Source organism: Halichoerus grypus, chromosome 6 (genome assembly GCF_964656455.1).
Source record: "Halichoerus grypus chromosome 6, mHalGry1.hap1.1, whole genome shotgun sequence".
Lineage (NCBI taxonomy): Eukaryota > Metazoa > Chordata > Mammalia > Carnivora > Phocidae > Halichoerus > Halichoerus grypus.
This window is the reverse complement of record NC_135717.1, coordinates 714,960-732,649: the sequence shown is the minus strand read 5'-3', so window position 1 is coordinate 732,649 and position 17,690 is coordinate 714,960. Positions and strand designations below refer to the sequence as shown.

Sequence of the window (17,690 nt, the reverse complement as noted above, 5' to 3'; positions counted from 1 at the left end):
TGTGACCCCACGCGAGTCCCCTGGCTCTCCAGCCCGTCTTCTCTGTAAAGCTGGGCAGTGGTCTAAACCCTGTCCCTGCTCTGCACTCTGGGACTCACCTGTCCTTTCTCTCTCCTCTCCTGGGATGGGTGTTGCTCTCTGCGTGGGACATCTTCAGGGCTTTGTAGCCCAAGGCGGCCTTACCTTTGCAAGGCCCACCCACGCATAGCACATCATTGTTTGGGGGAGGAAAACGTAAACAAGGATATTACTATTTTGCTTGTGAAATGATTTGGCTGTAACTCTTTATTTGGGCACGTGAATTTTCACTGTACATTCAGGAATTCTTGCAAAGTGAAAAAAACCTAACCCATGGTTTCCAAATGTGATGAAATTTTTTTGAAAGTTATGTTTAACAATTGATGGAGTTGACTTAATGATACACTGTATACATTCAGTGCAGCATTTGTTTGGATTTTGCTGTTTCATCTTGGAGCCAATACATGTTTTGGTTTTTTTCCCATAGCTCAGACCTTTTGCAGGTCCTGAACAGCCCACAGGGCCCAGAAGGCAGCGGGGCCCCTGACATGAGGATTTAGATCGAGTTGCCCTGTTCACTTTGTACCCAAAGGCTCAGCCGAGACGCCGCTGAGGGAGAATACAGTCCAGAGAGTGTTCGGTTGGAGCAGCGTGAAAACACATTGGGAAGTCCTGTGCAGAACTGTTTGTTTTTCCCTTGAGAGAAGCAGGGGTCAGCGCGTCTTCCCACAGTCGTCCTGGGAGAGCTTGCGCCCTGTGCCTGCTCCCCGAGCGCTGGGCCCACCCCAGCTGAGGTGGGGGGCAGATGTTTTTGCACTTGTGTAGTATGCGTTCACACATTAAGAATCGGATCTTTGTTAACGTGTGGCAAGGTCAGCACTGCCAGATTAGGAACGAGTCTCTGCTGATTTTTCGGAAGTTGTTGAGAAGTATATTTTTGGTGTAGTAAATGTTATTTCTAGATTCATTTACAATTCCTCTACTTAATATTCTGCCTGGCTCTGCCCGTTCTGGCCATCAGCCTGCCAGAATGGTGTTTCCAGATTAAACACAACGTGCAGCCTTCAATTCCTGGCTAGTCCCACATTTCCGGAAATGAAAGGAAGGCAGATGGAGAGTTTACTAGGAAGGCGGTGGGCGTGGCTGGGGGCCTGCTGTGAACACAGGGCAGGGCTGCACATGTGACCTTTGCCTTCCAATCTAGCACTCAGGCCTAGAAGCCACAGCGGTGACCTTCCACACGAGGCTGTTGACCACTCCCAGTGCCCCTGGGCTCCACGCCTACGCTGGCCCACTGGTAACGAGAGAAACGTTACTGAGTCCAGATCATGAGTTCCCGAAAACCAAATGAGGGCCCAGTCGGGCAGTCCTACTCGGGATGACGAAGCTCACACCGGGGGGAGTCAACCCAAGGCAGTGAGGGCTAGCAGCGGGGGGGGGGGGCCTCGGCGCCCGGAGGTCCAGGAAGACCCAGTGGGGTCCTGCCTCAGCCGAGCGGTTCGCCTTGCCCTGTGGGGGGCGGTGTCCACGCCTTCTCTGTCTGGCCATGAAGTGCTGGGGCTCCGCCAGCCTGGTGCCGGGGCCTGTGCCTCTGGTGGGAGGCTGGGCAAAGAGGGCCCCTTGCAGCCTCTTTGGGGACTCCGCCTGCTCTCACAAGGCCCTGAGATTGTGCTGGTGCGGGCAACCGCTCTGCCGTAAATGCCCAGTATGAAACGCCGACCCCTCCACTCGGCGGGGAGGCAGGGGAGGACCCGCCTACCAGCTTCCTTCTCTGTGGAGTCCTCCCTGTCGTGCCCCTCCTCCCCTGACCTCCCACCCCTGCTGCCAGAGTTGGTCTTCTCCTGGTCACCGTCAGCATTCCCTTCCCCCATGGCCTTTCCTGTCCCTGCTGCCAGTGTCCACGGGCTCAGACAGAACCACAGCTCAGCCTGTTAACATGTTGTCCCTCTGTCCCCACCTAAGGCTCCTGGGGAACAGGGTTGCGCTTCACTTCTGTCCCAAGGCGCCTGGCTTGCGCTTTGCCCTGGATGGCTGCCCCAGATGGTGCTCTGGGAGGGGCAGTGCCGAGACTGACCACATTCCACACTGAACCAAAACGGGCAGCAGGCCCTGCACCCTCCAGTGACGGTGCTGACTTACCCGTGCCTGGGCAGCGTCGTCCACCACACTTGCTGGGAGGGGCGGCTTGCTGGAGTCTGCCAGTCAGGACTGGCTGATACGGTAAAAGGAGGAAGGTGTCACCGATGTCTGCCAGGTGGCCCTCCCCATGGGTCACCAGTCCCTGTGGGCACCTCCTTCACACCTCCTTCCCTCTTGCACAGGAACGTGGAGATTTGTCCACCCCCATCCCCCGCAAACCCTAGCCTGTCTGCTCCTGCTGTCCATCCATGTGTCTGCCTCCACTAGAGAGTGGGCCCTCCAAGGACAGGGCTGGACTTGCTGACTGGATGGATGGACAGACCAGCTGTGAAATGGTAAAAGTGTCCTAAATAGAAGGATTGGCTTCCAGTATCAGAGGACTTTGTTTCCAGAAACCTAATCTGACCTTTGTAAAGATGCCATCTCAGGGCTGAAGGTTCTCTGTGTGTGCAGACACCGTGGCGACTGTGGGTGTGGGGCTGGGCAGAGGAGCGCTCTTCGCTGGCTCGGGACCCCCCTGTCTCCCAAGGACCCGGTAAGCTGGTCCCAGGACAGCGTGGGAGAGTTGGGGCATCCTGACCCCCATCTCAGGCTGCAGCTCTGTGGGGCTGGTCATCACGGCTGGCTCCCGTACCCACATCTGTGTACCTGTGTGTCTTCGGGCTTTGCAGTGCGTATTGGTCTCTAACAAACACCCGTTTCTGTCCTGGCGTTAAGAGAAGCAGTAGGAAAAGCTGAGCCACCGGCGCTCCTGACCTGCACTGGTCTCCCGGCCCTGGGCTGTCTGGTGCCCACGGCCTGCCCAGCACGAAGGTGCACTGTGCGGCAGGGGAGGTGGCCCCATGGCCCTACGCCCAGAAGCTGAGACAGGGAGTCAGGTCCCACCAACAGCCCAGGGCCTGGGGTTTGAAGAATGTCAGTGTGGAAGCCGGCCCCCCCCCCCCCCCCCCCGAGCAGTGGACAAGACTCCACCCCTCCAATTCCTCATCTCCTCTGAAAACAGGAGGTGAGCTCCGTTGCGATCCTGGAGTCTGTTCTTTGATGTGTGTGCCGGCATGTGTGTTTCTGGGAAGAGGGTCCAGCGGCTTCCGTCCTGTTCTCCGAGGCCAGGTGCATTTGGATGGGGAGAAGCGGGTGGGGCAAGAGCCTGGCTGTTCCAGGGCTCCCAGGTGTGTGGTGGCAGACCTACAGGCTTGGGGAGCCGGGCTCGAGTTGGGGTTACATTCTTAATCCCGGCTCTCAAATTCAGAGAGTTCGAACCTGGAATTTAAAGAAATAACTGTTTTCGCTGTCTCTGCTAACAGTTAGCATTTCCTTCCACTGCGAATGTTGGCGGCAGACCACGGTGGCATTGGCAGGACCCGTGGAGGGCAGAGGTGCGTCCTGGCACGTGGCGGGTGGAGACCTCACCTGTGCTCGGCTGCGCGCCGGTCACGGTCTCAGACCTGCGGCAGATGCGGTAGCGACGCCCAGATGGTGCTTGTTCCGGTAACGGCCTCTGTGTCCCTGCGCGTCCCGTGTATCGCGTCTTGCGTTTGCACGCCGCCTCGGGGTCCCCAGGCCCCAGCACGGGCACGGGCGTCCGGATCCAGGAGCTGTGCTCTGCGAGGAGCCCCCGCCGACCTGACAGCCGCTCTGGCCGCCGCTCTCCCTGTCCTCCAGGAGCTCACTTACATCCGGCCGTGAGCTCCTCGAGGCCAGAGCCCGCGTCTGCCTCCGCTCAGCGCCGCCCGAGACCCCCGCCGAGCACAGGGCCCCGCAGCCCCCGTCTCCTGGCCGCTTCTTCGCCAGCGTCCGCGTGCATGTTTTCTGAAGTTGCCGTCTCAACCCGGATGCTGCAGACAGATGAAACGGGGAACTGTCCCATTCGTGCGGTAGCGGAGGACTGACTGCACTCTGTGTGTTAGCTTGGGCAGGTATCTTAGGGTGGTAAGGGGGACTTTGGGGAAATGGGCCTGAGAAGGATGTGACGGTTCATCCCCGCACGTTTTATCTCATCGGCTCTAACGAGTCGGCTGGGTGTTGCTGTGAGTTTCTGGTGGCTGAAAAGGCCTGTTGGTCCTGGTTCTGCAAGCCATGTCACTGAGGCTCCCGGGAAGGGGGCACGCGGGGCGTCCGTATTGCCTGTCACAGCTGCATGCGCATCTGCTTATTTCAAAATAAAACACTGCATTGAAAAAGTACAGGAAACCGTCCCTTTTTTGTTCATTTCTAGAAAAGGAAGGGTAGTTTGTTACCATAAGTTACCCTTCTGAATTTTCATAACTGAGGTAATGAGTCTGATTAAGGTTCAGTCTTTGAACTGGAACAAAATTTCCAGCGGTGCCACAGACGGAGGCGTGGGCTTCCTGCCTGCCCACCGAACTCCTAGGTTCAGAACCAGAAGGAAGAGGGGCTCCGTCATGGGGAGGCCTGCAGGCCAGAGCCAGCTTCCTTTTTTCTGCTGATCCCCGGACCCCTGTCTGCAGAGCCCCTTCTGTCCCCTGAACTCAGGCTCTGGGACAGTTGACTTCAGGGTGCCAAGGGTCGAAGGGTCAGCAGACCCCACTGTGGCCCTGGAGGGCCTCCTGTGTGGAAGGCGCTGCTCGGAGCATTCTGGGCAGTTCATGGACAGACGACTGTGGTTACGGATCCTCTGCCCGGGGGCCGCACGGATGCGGCACATCTGTAAATGGAGGACTCCATAGAGAGCCTGCCTCCCTTGCCACCCAGGCCTTCAGGGGCAGAGAAGGAAGGGGAGGAGGCTCCCCGGCTCATGCCCCCCACCCCCCACGGTCACGGTCACTTTCACCCCAAACCCCAGCGCCCGTGTGAGGGCGTCCCTGACAGCAGCCCCCTGCTTCGGGCTCGCCCTTGACCGTTGTTTCTACTGCGCGGTGTTCTAACACGCCCGCTCTGTCGGGTGGTCAGTTGATGGGTTTTACCAGGTGACAGGTGGGTGAGGACACTGCTGGAATCGGGCAGGCAGCCAGTAACAGCACTGTTGGACGGCCCGGGGTACATCGGTCAACCGCCCAGCGCAAGTCCCGCTCTCGGGGAGCCCTTGTCTGAAGTGGCCTGACCCCATTCCCTGTGCTCCCGGCTCCAGCCTCAGGCCCCGTGCTGAAGGAGCCCCTCCAGCCACGGATCGCATTTCCAGGTGAGGAAAGGATACCTGGACCCAGACTGTCTTCTGACGCTGCGTGAAACTATTTCCAGTAGTTTGGCTCTGCCGCCACGATGAACAGATTGGTGGGGTGGGCCCCTGCCTGTCAGTCCCTGCTCAGGTGCTGCCCCTCCCGACCCTGGTCCCTGCTGTGCCGGCCTCGAGACCGTGCACTGGCTTGCCCTCCCCCGAGAGCTCTCCCTGCCGCTCCCTGGCCGAGCAGGGCCCACGTGTGCTGGTCTACACCGCCCCTCTTTTCAGAGGCCCACTGGGACCTGGGTGAGCCTGGGCGGGAGGGGGGCGTCTTGCTCTCACACATCCTGCTTGGGGCACAGGCTGCACGGAAGTGGTCTCGGGAACCACTCAGGGTTTATCGCAACTCTGGGCGCTCTCCTAAGCCAGCCCAGCGGCTGTGTCTTCAGTCGAGGTCGGGGAGGAGCAGATCCCACAGCAGCACTGGGCCTGCCCACTTGCCTCTCCTCGTGGTGTCTAAGTTTATGCTGTTTTAGTAATTTCTACACCTGACGTGGGGCTTGAACTCATGACCCCGAGATCAAGAGTCACCTGCTTTTCCGACTGAGCCAGAGCCGGCTGTACATGAGGTGGGGTAGCCAGGCGGGACATTCTTCCCCGGGGCTGCCCCCCCTTCCCTTCCATGCGGGGGCTGGGGCCTCAGCAGGCGCCCCCACGGGACCACGACGGGAATGAGGAGAGTGCCCTTTTGGATCGTGATCTGGGCTCGCTCCTGAAGCAGGAGGAGGTCTGGGGAAGGCAGGCGCTGTGCAGAGGACAGTACAGACGTGACTGGGGCCAAGGAACGTCCCCGGGAAGGGAAGGTGGCCGTGGGCCGGCCCACCCCTGGAGGTGGATGGCGGCTTGGCGCGAGACACGACCCCTGGGCCCAGGCCGTTCTGATGTCTCCTCAGTGGGAAGAGACCAAGGCTGGGGGTGGGCACTCCTGAGTGCCCAGAGGCGAGAACCAGCACCTGCAGGCTGCTTCGACGGAGCCCATGGGCGCTCCCCTCTCGGGAGTGGTGGCCCGGTGGTGAGGAAGGACAGCGGGCGGGACTCAGGCCGGGTTCTGTCACTGGCCTGCTGGGTGAGCTCAGGCACTTCCTGCCCCATCCCCAGGCCTTGGCTGCATACCTGTTGCTGGGGAGATGGGTCAGTGTCCGTGACGGACACCATCCAGGGAATGCTGTTTCCTCCCCGGGAGGCAGACCCTCCGGATTCGGGCAGCACGCACCTCCCCTGCTGCGTGCCGTGTGGGCTCACGCGTCCTGGCAGAGGCAGAGGGTCCCTGGCCCGCAGGGGAGGCCGCTCTGCCTGAGGTGATGGAGCCAGGAGGGAGAGCCCAGGCCCCACGCAGGCCCTGCCCCAGCTTCCCCAGCCTCCCGGTGCGTCCAGCCAGGCTGCAGACCCCATGGTGGGAGTGGGGGCTGCCCTGGAGGTTGAGGGTGCCCCTCGTTCACGGGCCCAGGGCACAGGTGCCGGCAGCCCCCTGTCCCCGATGGCACGCTGAGGCCCAGCTGGAGGGTTGTCTTCACTCTCAGCCTGCGTCCTGGTCCCCGGAGCCTCAGTCGTGCGGTGAGCGCTGTGCTCCTGTCTGACCGGAGCCGGTGTGACCTCTGCTGCGGCCGGGTTAGCCTTGCCTTTCCCGCCACCAGCTGTGATGAGAGGTGTGTGCACGTGGCTGGCTTTTCCCCACAAAGCCACGGTAAGACGTCAGCCCGTCAGCACGGGGCACGTTTCCTGTTTCGTAGGGAGCAGGGGCTCACGTGCACAGCTGGCACGGTGGGACCCGTTGGGCAGCCCCCGAGCCTCAGACTCTTCCTCCCTGCCCCCGATCCCTCCCCAGCTCCTGAAGAGCGACTGGTCCTGGGAACCGCTGCCCAGAGCTTGTCTGGAGCTTGCGGAGGAAGCTCGTGCTGAGCCAGGACATGGCTCCGGGCTCAACTCCTCTGCCGATGGGCCAGGTGGAGGCTTGTGTGTGTGCCTGGGGCTAGTCCTGTGGTTTTAGATGCCCGGATCAAGTCGGCAGCTCATAAAAGTTGAGCCTAAGAGGAACTGGGGCAGAGTCCAAGCCCGGCCTTCTGGAAGGCCCAGCCCTTCTCAGCTCTTGGTGCAGCCCCTGCCCCCCTCTGAGAACTGGTCCTGGTGGGTCAGGAGCCAGAACCCAGGCTGCTGGGACATCTCTGCCCTTCACCACCCTCCTCCAGACCCACCACAGACTGGCCTCCGGGCGGCAGGGCGCCTTCTGTAAAGACCTCTCTGAGCGGGCTTGCGGAGATGAGCTCTGTCAAACCCCAGAGCTCTCTGCAGATGTCGACGCGGGAAGTGGCCAGGTATGCGTGGTGCCTGTGGAGAGGGAGCCTTCGGGCTGACCCGCAGGTGCGGGCGCTGGGCCCAGCAGCACTGGGAGCCTGGGAAGACCCGTCCTGTCATGTGTCGCTGCCGGCTGCCCTGGGCCAGACCTGGGGGTGGCCATGTGGGAGCCCTGGAGATGTGGCCCTGTCCAGACAGAGATGTGCTCTGAGCATACAGCCCACAGCGAATGCAGAGACTTGGCGTGAAAAACAAGGCCGCAGAATTCCATTACCACTTTCGTATTGCGTCTGCGCTCTAGGGAGGACGTCTGTGTCTCCGTGGCGCTGGGCCCCTGCAGGCCTGAGCTCCCTCTTTCTGCCTTGGATGGCACCTGCCCAGGCCCGGGATGCGAGTCCCAGGGGCCCGAGCCCCCTGCCTGGTGGAGCTGTGGGGTGAGCAAAGGGGTGTGTGCACGTTTCAGTGTCTGGCCTGGGGGACCGTCGAGAACGGCCCATAGCGAAGAGTTGGGGGTCTTTATCTAAATTTGGCTACGTTCTAGATTCTTTTGCTGCTGCTGGAGTAATTTTTCCTTTCACCACATTTTGAAAAATAAAATGTGGCCACCAAATGTCAGGAGGCATTACTCCACCATGTAGACAAGCAGAGAGAAGGTTCCGGAGCCCAGGGAGAAACCCTCATCCCGTCCCCAAAAGCTGCTCCAATGCTGATCGAATTTTGGATTTCCACACACGATCTCCGGGAGGAAAATCAGTTTCCCTTGCTTTACAAAACCTCGTAAGCATTGAGTCTAGTGTCTCCTGCTTTCCAAGTGGGGAAATCCAGAGGATGGCTGGTTTGTCCCGACTCCGCTGCAGCTGGTGGCAGGCCCACAGCGACCTGTGGGGAGCGGACTTGAGCAGCTCCTGGCCCGTCCTGGGCTCTGGCCGCCTCTGTGCCCCGGCCTGGGCCAGCCGCTCCTCCTCCCACACGGCGGGGCCCCTTCCCTCCCAGCTCCCTGTGTAAAGAGGAGCACTTGGTCGTCGCTCCTGGGTGCTCTGGGAAGGACAAGGGGCCTTTCTCTGGGACACAGAGAGCTGCTGTCGACCCTTGTGGAGCCCCCCGAGCGAGGGCCGGAGGCCATGGCTGCACGCCTGGGGCTGGGGCTGGGGCGAGCTGTCACCCCAGGAGCCTCTCCTCGGGCCCTGAGGCTCAGAGCAATCCACGTTTTAACCGGGGCAGCTGCCGTGCTCGGGAGCAGGTGCGGACTAGTGACGAGGCACCCAGCGAGCGGGGATGGCCCACATCCACGTCACGGCCCACGCCACCCTGGGCCGCACTGCCTGATTGTGTGTCAGCCCCTCCCCGGAGTCTCTCATTTGGCAGAAAGCCCACACTGGACAGTCCGGCCCAAACCGGACACTGGCGAGGTCCGCGGGAGGGGGCACATCAGCTGACCCCACGGACGCTGCCCCTGGACGACCCCAGTTTCCAGAGAAGGGGTGGGGGATGATGCCAGGGGTCCACTGCGCTGTGGCACGTGACACCCCTCACACGATCCGCTGCTCTGGGGGTGGCTGCAGGCGCGAGTGCGGGTCTGTGTGGCCCGGTTTCTGTGGTCAGCTCGGTCTGGAACGGGTAGTCTTCATTCACGCCGTGACGGCTCGTGTCACCCCAAGTCTCCAGCGCCCGCCACGCTGCCCGAGCAGAGGGGTCCACAGGGCTGTCTGCCCATAAAGCCACACAGAACCAGCGGAAAGCCTCACCCCAAGGGCCTGACACCACGGCCAGGGTGCAGAGGGGGCCCCAGAAAAGGGAAAGTGGCACACTGAGCAGACTCCTGTGGGTTTGCGCCTCGTAAGTGCCTGCTGTCCCTGCTGTGGTTTCACCAGAACGGGCCGGCACAGAGGTGCCAAACAGACCTCCTGCGAGCTTGGTGTCCTGTGTGCCCTTACTCACACAGCAGAGGACAGCCGTCGCCTGTGCCCACGGCGAGACCACTCATTCTGTGGCTCCGGATGCCCCCAAGCCCAGTCCGCCAGCACGGGTGCCCACGCAGGCCCCGGGCCCCACAGGAGGGTGACAGCAGAGCAGAACTGCGCCTCCAGCATGTCCGGATGGCCCCGAGAACACACGAGAGAGACGAGGTCCACGGGGGTCCGGGCTGAAGTCGGGCCCCCACTGGGGACGGGTCTGTGCTCTCTCAGGGGAACCGTAAACATGGCAGGGTGTCAGCCGCATGTTTTAGGTCTTTAGGTACTTGTGGGGGTGACTTCGTGGCTCTGCCCCCGCACGGCGGCCCCAGAGCAGGCAGAGAGCCCAAGGAGCCCGCCTGCATCTGCCCGTCTCCTCTGGGGGGACCGGCTTCCACGTGCCCCCAGGCCACAGTGTGCCCCTCTCTACAGGGGAAGCCACGGCCTTCGGGGACACCTTACCCAGGTACGTCCTCAGGGCCACCCCAAAGGGAGACCCAGAGAGATGGCACCTTGAGGCACGCGTGGTGCTGTGGGCAGCCCTCGATCCCGTCCCTGCTTGGCCCTGAACGGTTTCACACAGTGGGCCAAGCTCACAGGTGTTCAGAGCTGCTGGGCCGGTGCAGCCATGGGGCTTGCGTACAGCCAGGGGGTCTCCTCTCCCTACACCCTTCACCACACCGCGCTCTGCCTGCTGCCCCCCACACCTGGCAGGTGCGTGGCCGTGACCCTGTGCCCGAGGGCGTGCGCCTGCCGGGGAAGGAGGGTGTCCAGCAGACAGGGTGGTCAAGGCCCCTGTCCCTCGAGTCCACATGGGGTCCTCCCTGCCTCCCGGGTCTGCCTTCTTTCTTAGACAAAGGCTCTGCTCCTCGACGAGCCTGCAGAGAAGGAAGGTCTGTTGTGACCTGGAATCCCCCAGCAAGAGTGGGAACAGGGCACCCTAACATCAGCTGCCGGATGTGGAAGCCAGCTGTCGAGTCGTGTGCAGGACAGCAGCCCTCTGTGCCTCCTGGTGGCCTGAGCTCCTGGTCCCGGACCTGAGACTCGGGCATCCATCCCTGAACCTCTGTGCCTCCTGGTGGCCCCGAGCTCCTGGTCCCGGACCTGAGACTCGGGCATCCATCCCTGAACCTCTGTGCCTCCCGGTGGCCCCGAGCTCCTGGTCCCGGACCTGAGACTCGGGCATCCATCCCTGAACCTCTGTGCCTCCCAGTGGCCCCGAGCTTCTGGTCCCGGACCTGAGACTCGGGCATCCATCCCTGAACCTCTGTGCCTCCCGGTGGCCCCGAGCTCCTGGTCCCGGACCTGAGACTCTGGCATCCATCCCTGAACCTCTGTGCCTCCCGGTGGCCTGAGCTCCTGGTCCCGGACCTGAGACTCGGGCATCCATCCCTGAACCTCTGTGCCTCCCGGTGGCCCCGAGCTCCTGGTCCCGGACCTGAGACTCGGGCATCCATCCCTGAACCTCTGTGCCTCCCGGTGGCCCCGAGCTCCTGGTCCCGGACCTGAGACTCGGGCATCCATCCCTGAACCTCTGTGCCTCCTGGTGGCCTGAGCTCCTGGTCCTGGACCTGAGACTCCCCCATCCCTCCCTGAACTTCTGTGACTCCTGGTGGCCCGAGCTCCTGGTCCCGGACCTGAGACTCTGGCATCCATCCCTGAATCTTGGAGTTGATCATGCCCCAGAGGTGATGTCACCCCACTGTCGTGCCTGCAAGGACCATACGTGCCGGCAGCTTCCATGCCTGCAGTGGCCCACTCTGTCCCTCCTCTAAGGCTCAGGAGGACCGGGGGAGCCTTGGACAAGGGCTCTGGCCAGGCCATGTCTGGGGCTGGGGACACATGGTGGGCACTGCTGTCCTTCCAGACGATTTCTCAAGACCCCATGGCTGCCCCCACCCCAAAGGCTGCCTGCTCCCCAGGCCCTGGGACCCCACTGCATCACTGGGCTGCTGTACTGGGCACAGGGGATGAGCTGGCTGGGGACAGATTGGGGGTTCTGAGGGGCCGGGACAGGGGTGAGACCCCGTCCAGCCTGAGGTACCAGCTGCTATGTGCGGCCTTACGTCAAGGGTGCTGGACCGAGAAGCAGGTGCATGCAGCCACTCTTTCCCATCAGAGGCTGTCTCAGACCGGATCCCCCCAAAAGCAGAGTGGCAGACAGATTAGGCACAGGAAGCTGATTTGGAGACATGGCCCCAGGAGCCTCAGCACAGCCCTGGAGGAATGGTCGAGCACCCTTCCCACCCCACAGGCCTGACCCCAGTGCCCACCAGAGGTTTCGGCAGGTTCCCGTCACAGAAATGAGCCAAAGGTGCGGGGCCAGGAGTGCCTGGCCTCCAGTGGCCAGTGTTGGCATGGCAGCCCCCCGGGGGTCCCGTTTGTGTAGTTCTTCCCGCAGGAGAGCCCGGGGTGAAGGGAGACGGGCCCAGCGCCAGCAGTACATGTGACCCTCCCTCTGTGAGGTTGGGTATTCACCAGAGGGAGAGAAAAATCTCGCTGGGTATCCGCCCCATCTGCCCACACTGTGGCTTGAACCTGCAAATCCTCCCTCTGGCCTCCTCCCCGCTGTCCCCTTCCTGGGGAACGATGGTGGGTGTTCGCTTTTGCGGGTTCTCTTGTTTGGGCCTTGGGTGTCTGCAGGGGAGCCCATGCTCTGGGACCGAGTCCAGTGCCCAGAGAGCCTCCTTGCCTGGGTCCAAAAAAGTGCTGAGCCTGTTCTCCTTAGAGCCTACTTCCTGCAGGTCTTGTCTGAGGGTGTTTCTGCCTGGGCGAGGCCTGGGGCAACCTTCCCAAATCAGAGAAGTGCCACTTCTCCCTGTGTCAGCCAGGAGTTACCAGGGGGAAAGAAAACGGCTGTTTATTTCATGCACTTGTGTTTTCTCAAACACGGTCAGCTGTTCTATCAGAAGCCCCCCCGTATTTCCTTTGGTTAATTGACTCCACTCTCCAGTCTGTGGGGCTTTTGATTTTGTTTCTTTTCTGTACATTTGATGCGTGTAGTCAGTTTTCATTGCCCCTGAAGCTGGTACGGATTTAATTTTTGAATGCGTTTCTAATCACACGAGCGTTACATGACTTACTGTTGTACACGAAAACATTTACGTTGAGAAACGCTGAGACGACATAGAGGAAATTCAAGGTCCCTCAGCCACACCGCCCGCCCGTCCCTCCCCTCCCCCCACCCCTGCGGCAGCTACGGCGGGTCCGTTTGTCCTGCCCAAAGTTTTCCGTGCACGTTAAGTTGTTTTTGTGCCTTTTGAAATGCAGCCCAGGACACGTCTAACTGTAAGAGAATGTGTTGCTGGAAGTTAAATTTCCCGTATTAGGAGATTCTGTATGCTGTCCAGTCTAGAACACCAGAGACCGTGGCCGCGCTGCTGTCCGGTAATCCATCTTTGTGGAGTTGTGTGCTTGCACTGAGGCCACCAGCTATCAACTCCACATGTTTGTGACGAGAAAACAGGCAGCACATGTGGGTGATGGCAGCTGACCCCCACGCGGTCGGCCCAGTCTGTGTTTTGGAAAAGGGTCGTGTTCACAGCTGTGATCTGCCGCCACCCCACAGCGCCCCTGCAGAGTGGGCCGGGCCTGCAGGGGCTGGGGGTGCTGCCCCTCCCCGCCGTCGCTCTCTGAAGACCCCTCCTTCCCCTGAAAGTTGCATCCTCAGAAGGGGCTCCAAAGGCTTCCGTTATGGGACTCCTGCATTCCTTTTCAGATTTGTTTGTGTTTACATAGGCTGCTCACAGCCCCTGGGCAACCTTAACCCCGAGGAGCTTCGGGGGGCTTTGTGGTGATGGCAGGTGTGTCCACTGTTACTTGCTAATTACAACCTAGTTCTGCGGAGGGTTATCAGATCAGTGGCAACTGGAGAAAGTTCATTCTCAATCCAAAGAAAATTGTATTCGGCTCCACCTCCTGGGACGGTGGTGTCGCCGAAGCTCACGGACGGCAGCTCGCGGACGAAGCTCGCGGACGCTGTGCTTTAGAAGCGGTTTTGCTTCCCGTGGCGTTGGCGCTGGCCTCCCACTGCACCAGCGAGGCTACGGGACAAAGGAAGCAGGAGGGTCCCGGGTAGGCCCCCACGGCCCTCACCCCGATGTGCTGGGAGGTCCCTGGGTCCAGCCAGGCCCTGTCCTGCTGTCTCCCATCCCAGCCCCACCGCGGCTGAGACAGCTCTCTGCCCCTGCAGCCCCACGCCCTCATATGATGGTAGCAGCAGTGGGGGCGTCCCTGGCCAGGCCAGAACGGTCAGGGCACCCAGAGCAAAGGGACCAGGCGAGGCCCACAGCTGGCCCATGGCCCCTGCCCCCGCCAGGTCACAGCCCTGCACACCTGGGCCCCCCTTCTTGATCTTCAAGCAATGCCCGGGACCGTTGTGTTTTTCACGAATGGTTGCTTGGGGTCGTGTGCTCTCCCCCGGGCAAGGACCACAGCTGAGGCAGGGGCAATGGTCTGTCACTCTGTCTCCCTTCCCAGCGGTAGCTGTGGGAGAGGGCTCTGGCTACTTTCCTTGGCAGCCCCTTTCCTTGGAAGAGAGCCAGAAAGGGCAGATGCGGATGCCCGCAGGCTGTCAGAGTTTAGGGAAAGGAAGGCTGGTCTAGCAGGTGGAGCATCGGTCTTGGGCTCAGGGGTCAGAGGTCTTGGGTCAGAGGTGCCGGTTTCCTTCTCTGCTTCACACGCAGTGGTTGGTTTTGCCCACAGACTGCATTGTTTAATTGGAACTGCCGGCGTTTAAAATTCAGGAGGTTTCACCTGTCGTTCTCTGTTTCCAGCTTCTCTGGAGAGGCCTTTCGGCTCGGGCCGTGGCCCGGGTGTGGGCATCGGTGGGTCCGGAACCCTCGGCGTCCCTGGCTGGCCCCTGGCGCAGTCAAGGGCGGGCGTCACGGCCCTCTGAACAACTCTGGAGGCACGCTTAGCTTCCTGAGGACACGGGGCGTGGGCTGCAGCCACCGCCACGCCGGGGTGACGGCAGGCCAGAGAGAGAAAGAAGCTGTGTGTGTCCTTCCTGGGTTTGCGTGCCTAATACCAGACATGGGCCCTTCATGCTGGGCGTCACCCCAGGCTGTGCGGGCAACGCCGCATTCGGGTCCCTGCCACCTGCCTGCTGGCCCCTCCGTGGGGACCGGGCCCTCAGAGAGCCCCGGGAGTCCGTGTGTTGTGCGTCAGGCTCCTCCAGCCTCGGGGGCGGCCCCTGTAGGGCACGGGGGCAGGGGCGCAGGGGGCAGAGGCCCCGTCCTGGTGACACCTGGCACCGTGAAGGGTGCGGAGAGTCGTGCTGCCCTCATCACGGGGGCAGGTGCTTCCTGCCCTCGCTGCCTCTCCCAGGCCCCCCTGGGGTCGGTGTCGACACGTCCGCGGCCCAGTGCTGTAGGGCCCTGACCTTGTCCCAGGACTTCGGCCCGGGTGGCCGCTGCCATGCTGCCTGCGTGGTTTCGGGGGGTGGGGGGCCAGAGGCCGGCCCTCACCGAGGCTCGTTTGCCAGACGTTCTGTGCTGCCCGCCCATCAGCCGCCTTGGGCCCGGCACGGTCTGAGCAGGGAGCCGGGGAGGGAGACTCCCCGTGGGCGCCCACGTCCCGCTCCTCAGACTGCTGCACCCTCGACCTGAGGAAACCCCACCTGAGAACCAGACGCCCTCCGGCAGCTGGGGTGCTGGGCTCCCGGGGCCGTGCCTGTGAGCCCTGCGTGCGTGTGTCTGTGTGCGTGCGTGTCTGTGCGTGTGAGCGTGCACGTGTGCGTGTCTGTGTGTATGTGCGTGTCTCTGTGTGTGTGTCTGCGTGCGTGTCCGTGTCTGTGAGCCCTGCGCACGTGTCTGTGTGTCTGCGCGTGCATGTCTGTGTATGTGAGCCCTGCGCGCGTCTGTGCGTGTCTGTGTGTGTGTCTGTGCGTGTCTGTGTGTGAGCGCGTCTGCGTGTCTGTGTGTCTGTGCGTGTCTGTGTGTGTGTGCGTCTGCGTGTCAGTCTGTGTGTCTGCGTGTGTGTGTCTGCGCGTGTGCGTCTGCGTGTCTGTGTGTGTGCATGTTTGTGTGTGTGTCTGTGCGTGTCTGTGTGTGTGCGTCTGCGTGTCTGTGTGTGTCTGTGCGTGTCTCTGTGTGTGTGCGTGTCTGTGTGAGTGCGTCTGTGTGTCTGTGTGTGTCTGCGTGTCTGTGTGTCTGTGCGTGTCTGTGTGTGTGTGTGTGTCTGCGCGTGTGCGTCTGTGTGTCTGTGTGTGTGCATGTCTGTGTGTGTGTGTGCATCTGCGTGTCTGTGTGTGTGTCTGTGTGTCTGCGTGTGTGTGTCTGCGCGTGCGCGTCTGTGTATGTGAGCCCTGCGCGCGTGTCTGTGCGTCTGCGTGTCTGTGTGTGTCTGTGCGTGTCTGTGTGTGAGCGCGTCTGCGTGAGGCTGCGTGTGCGTGTCTGTGTGAGTGCGTCTGCGTGTCAGTCTGTGTGTGTCTGCGTGTGCGTGTCTGCGCGTGCGCGTCTGCATGTGAGTGCGTCCGTGTGTCTGCGTGTCTGTGCGTGTCTGTGCGTGCGCGTCTGTGTGCGTGTCCGTGTGTGGTGTTGAGGCTGCTGGAGTCTCCCCAGGGCAGCCCTGAAGCCCCACTGCTGGTAAATTCAGCTGGTCTTAAGGAGGCAGGGGGAGGGGCTGGAGAGAGCTGCTCTTTTGTTTTAGAAGGTTCCGGAAGGACCTGGGGCTGAGTGGGAACACAAAGGTTGTCAAGGCACTTTGTGAGGGGCATGCGTGGCCTCTGGGGAGGCCCGAAGGGAGGGGGTACTCTGCAGACGCTGGACACGCCTGGGGCAGCGTGCTCGCCCTTCCTGGAGGCGTTGGGGGCGGTGGCCGGGTCCCTGGCTGGAATCACGTGACCAGTGCTGGCGTTCCCAGTTTTCCAGGCAGGGGGAAGCGTGTGCAGCTGCTGGGGTCATCACCCTCCACCTGGTTTGATAGTGGGGCGGAGGGGGGACTGTACTTTGTAGGTGTCTGGGAAAGAGGTGGTGTCAGGGGGCCACAGCCCGATGGGGGGCACGATAGGCCACCAGCACCGCGCCCCCCAGCCGCTGAGCCGCCTGCTCTCCTCAGGAGGGGTTTGCGCAAGCAGAAGGGCCTCAGTGGATCCTTGTGGTGGGAAGACTGCCCCCCCCGCCCCCACCCCCTGCAAGAAGTGTGTGCTCTCAGCCCAGCCTCTGTGCACCCGGACCTCACATCCCACTGCGGGGCGGGCTTGGGGGCCTGCAGACAGCGGTGGGGACAGGGAGGGGAGGGGGGACGGGCGGGTCTCCTGCAGGGTCTCAGGGGGTGGGGCCCTCGTCAAGGCCCTCATCAAGGCCCAGAAATCCTTGTCCCCAGTGCTGAGCACAGGTGCAGGGTCAGGAAACAGGGCTGAGGTCAGTGAACTTTGACCCGTCCTGGGGTGAGACAGCCCCACCTGGTGCTGGGTCTCCTGGGTCCTTGGGAGAGCAAGACTCTGAACAGCCCCGTCCCCAGTTACTGGGGGTGAGGGGCTGCTGGGGAGCCCAGCACAGGCTGTGGAACAGCCCACCCACCCGGAGGGGGTCAGCTCCCGAGAGAGGGGGTCCAGGATGCTGCGGGACATCCTCACAGGCCAGTTTTCCCTTGACTTACAGGGAGAAGCAGTGTTGGGGGCCAGGCAGGAGACGGCCCCCCAGCTGCCCGCGCTGACCCCGGAAGAGAAGAGGGTCCTGGAGAGGAAGCTGAAGAAGGAGCGGAGGAAAGAGGAGAGGAAGCGGCTGCGGGAGTCAGGAGCAGCCCAGAGCCTGCCGGCCAAGCGCTCCGGGGCCCAGCTGGCCCTGGACTACCTCCGTGGGTAAGACGACCCCCCCGCGGGGACCGGCCAGTGTCCCAGGGGTTCTGGCAGGGAGGGACACGGGCTGCAGACTCAGCTGACCTGGGACCCGTCTGGCTCCTGGGACCACAGGGACCCCGGGGCCTGTAGTCCAGCTCCAGTGGTGTCCCCACAGAACCAGCACCTGCGGTGGGGCTGTGTGAGGGAGGGGAGAGCCGCCATCCCGGGCTTGAGGAGCTGGCCATGCCCGGGGAGCAGAGCGCGGCCACCGCAGCCTCAGCCGGAGCCCTCGGACTGCCCGCCGCCTGTTTCACCTGTCGTCAAAGCG

The 17,690-nt window shown here is 62.0% G+C and overlaps 1 protein-coding gene across 18 annotated transcripts in view; it reads left to right on the top strand.

Annotated features, from left to right (window-relative positions):
* CHLSN (cholesin) overlaps positions 1–17,690 on the top strand; it is a 133,104-nt gene that overhangs the window by 100,771 nt on the left and 14,643 nt on the right. For 11 of the 18 annotated variants that reach the window (XM_036105591.2, XM_078074215.1, XM_078074214.1 and 8 more), the window contains one exon: positions 17,184–17,383. In XM_036105591.2, coding sequence (XP_035961484.2) covers positions 17,184–17,383 — 200 coding nt within the window. Of the gene's footprint in view, positions 1–505; positions 2,693–3,160; positions 4,348–5,132; positions 5,297–17,183; positions 17,384–17,690 lie in introns of those variants that run through there. The other 7 variants (XR_013448643.1, XR_013448642.1, XR_013448647.1 and 4 more) reach the window with 6 other exon arrangements.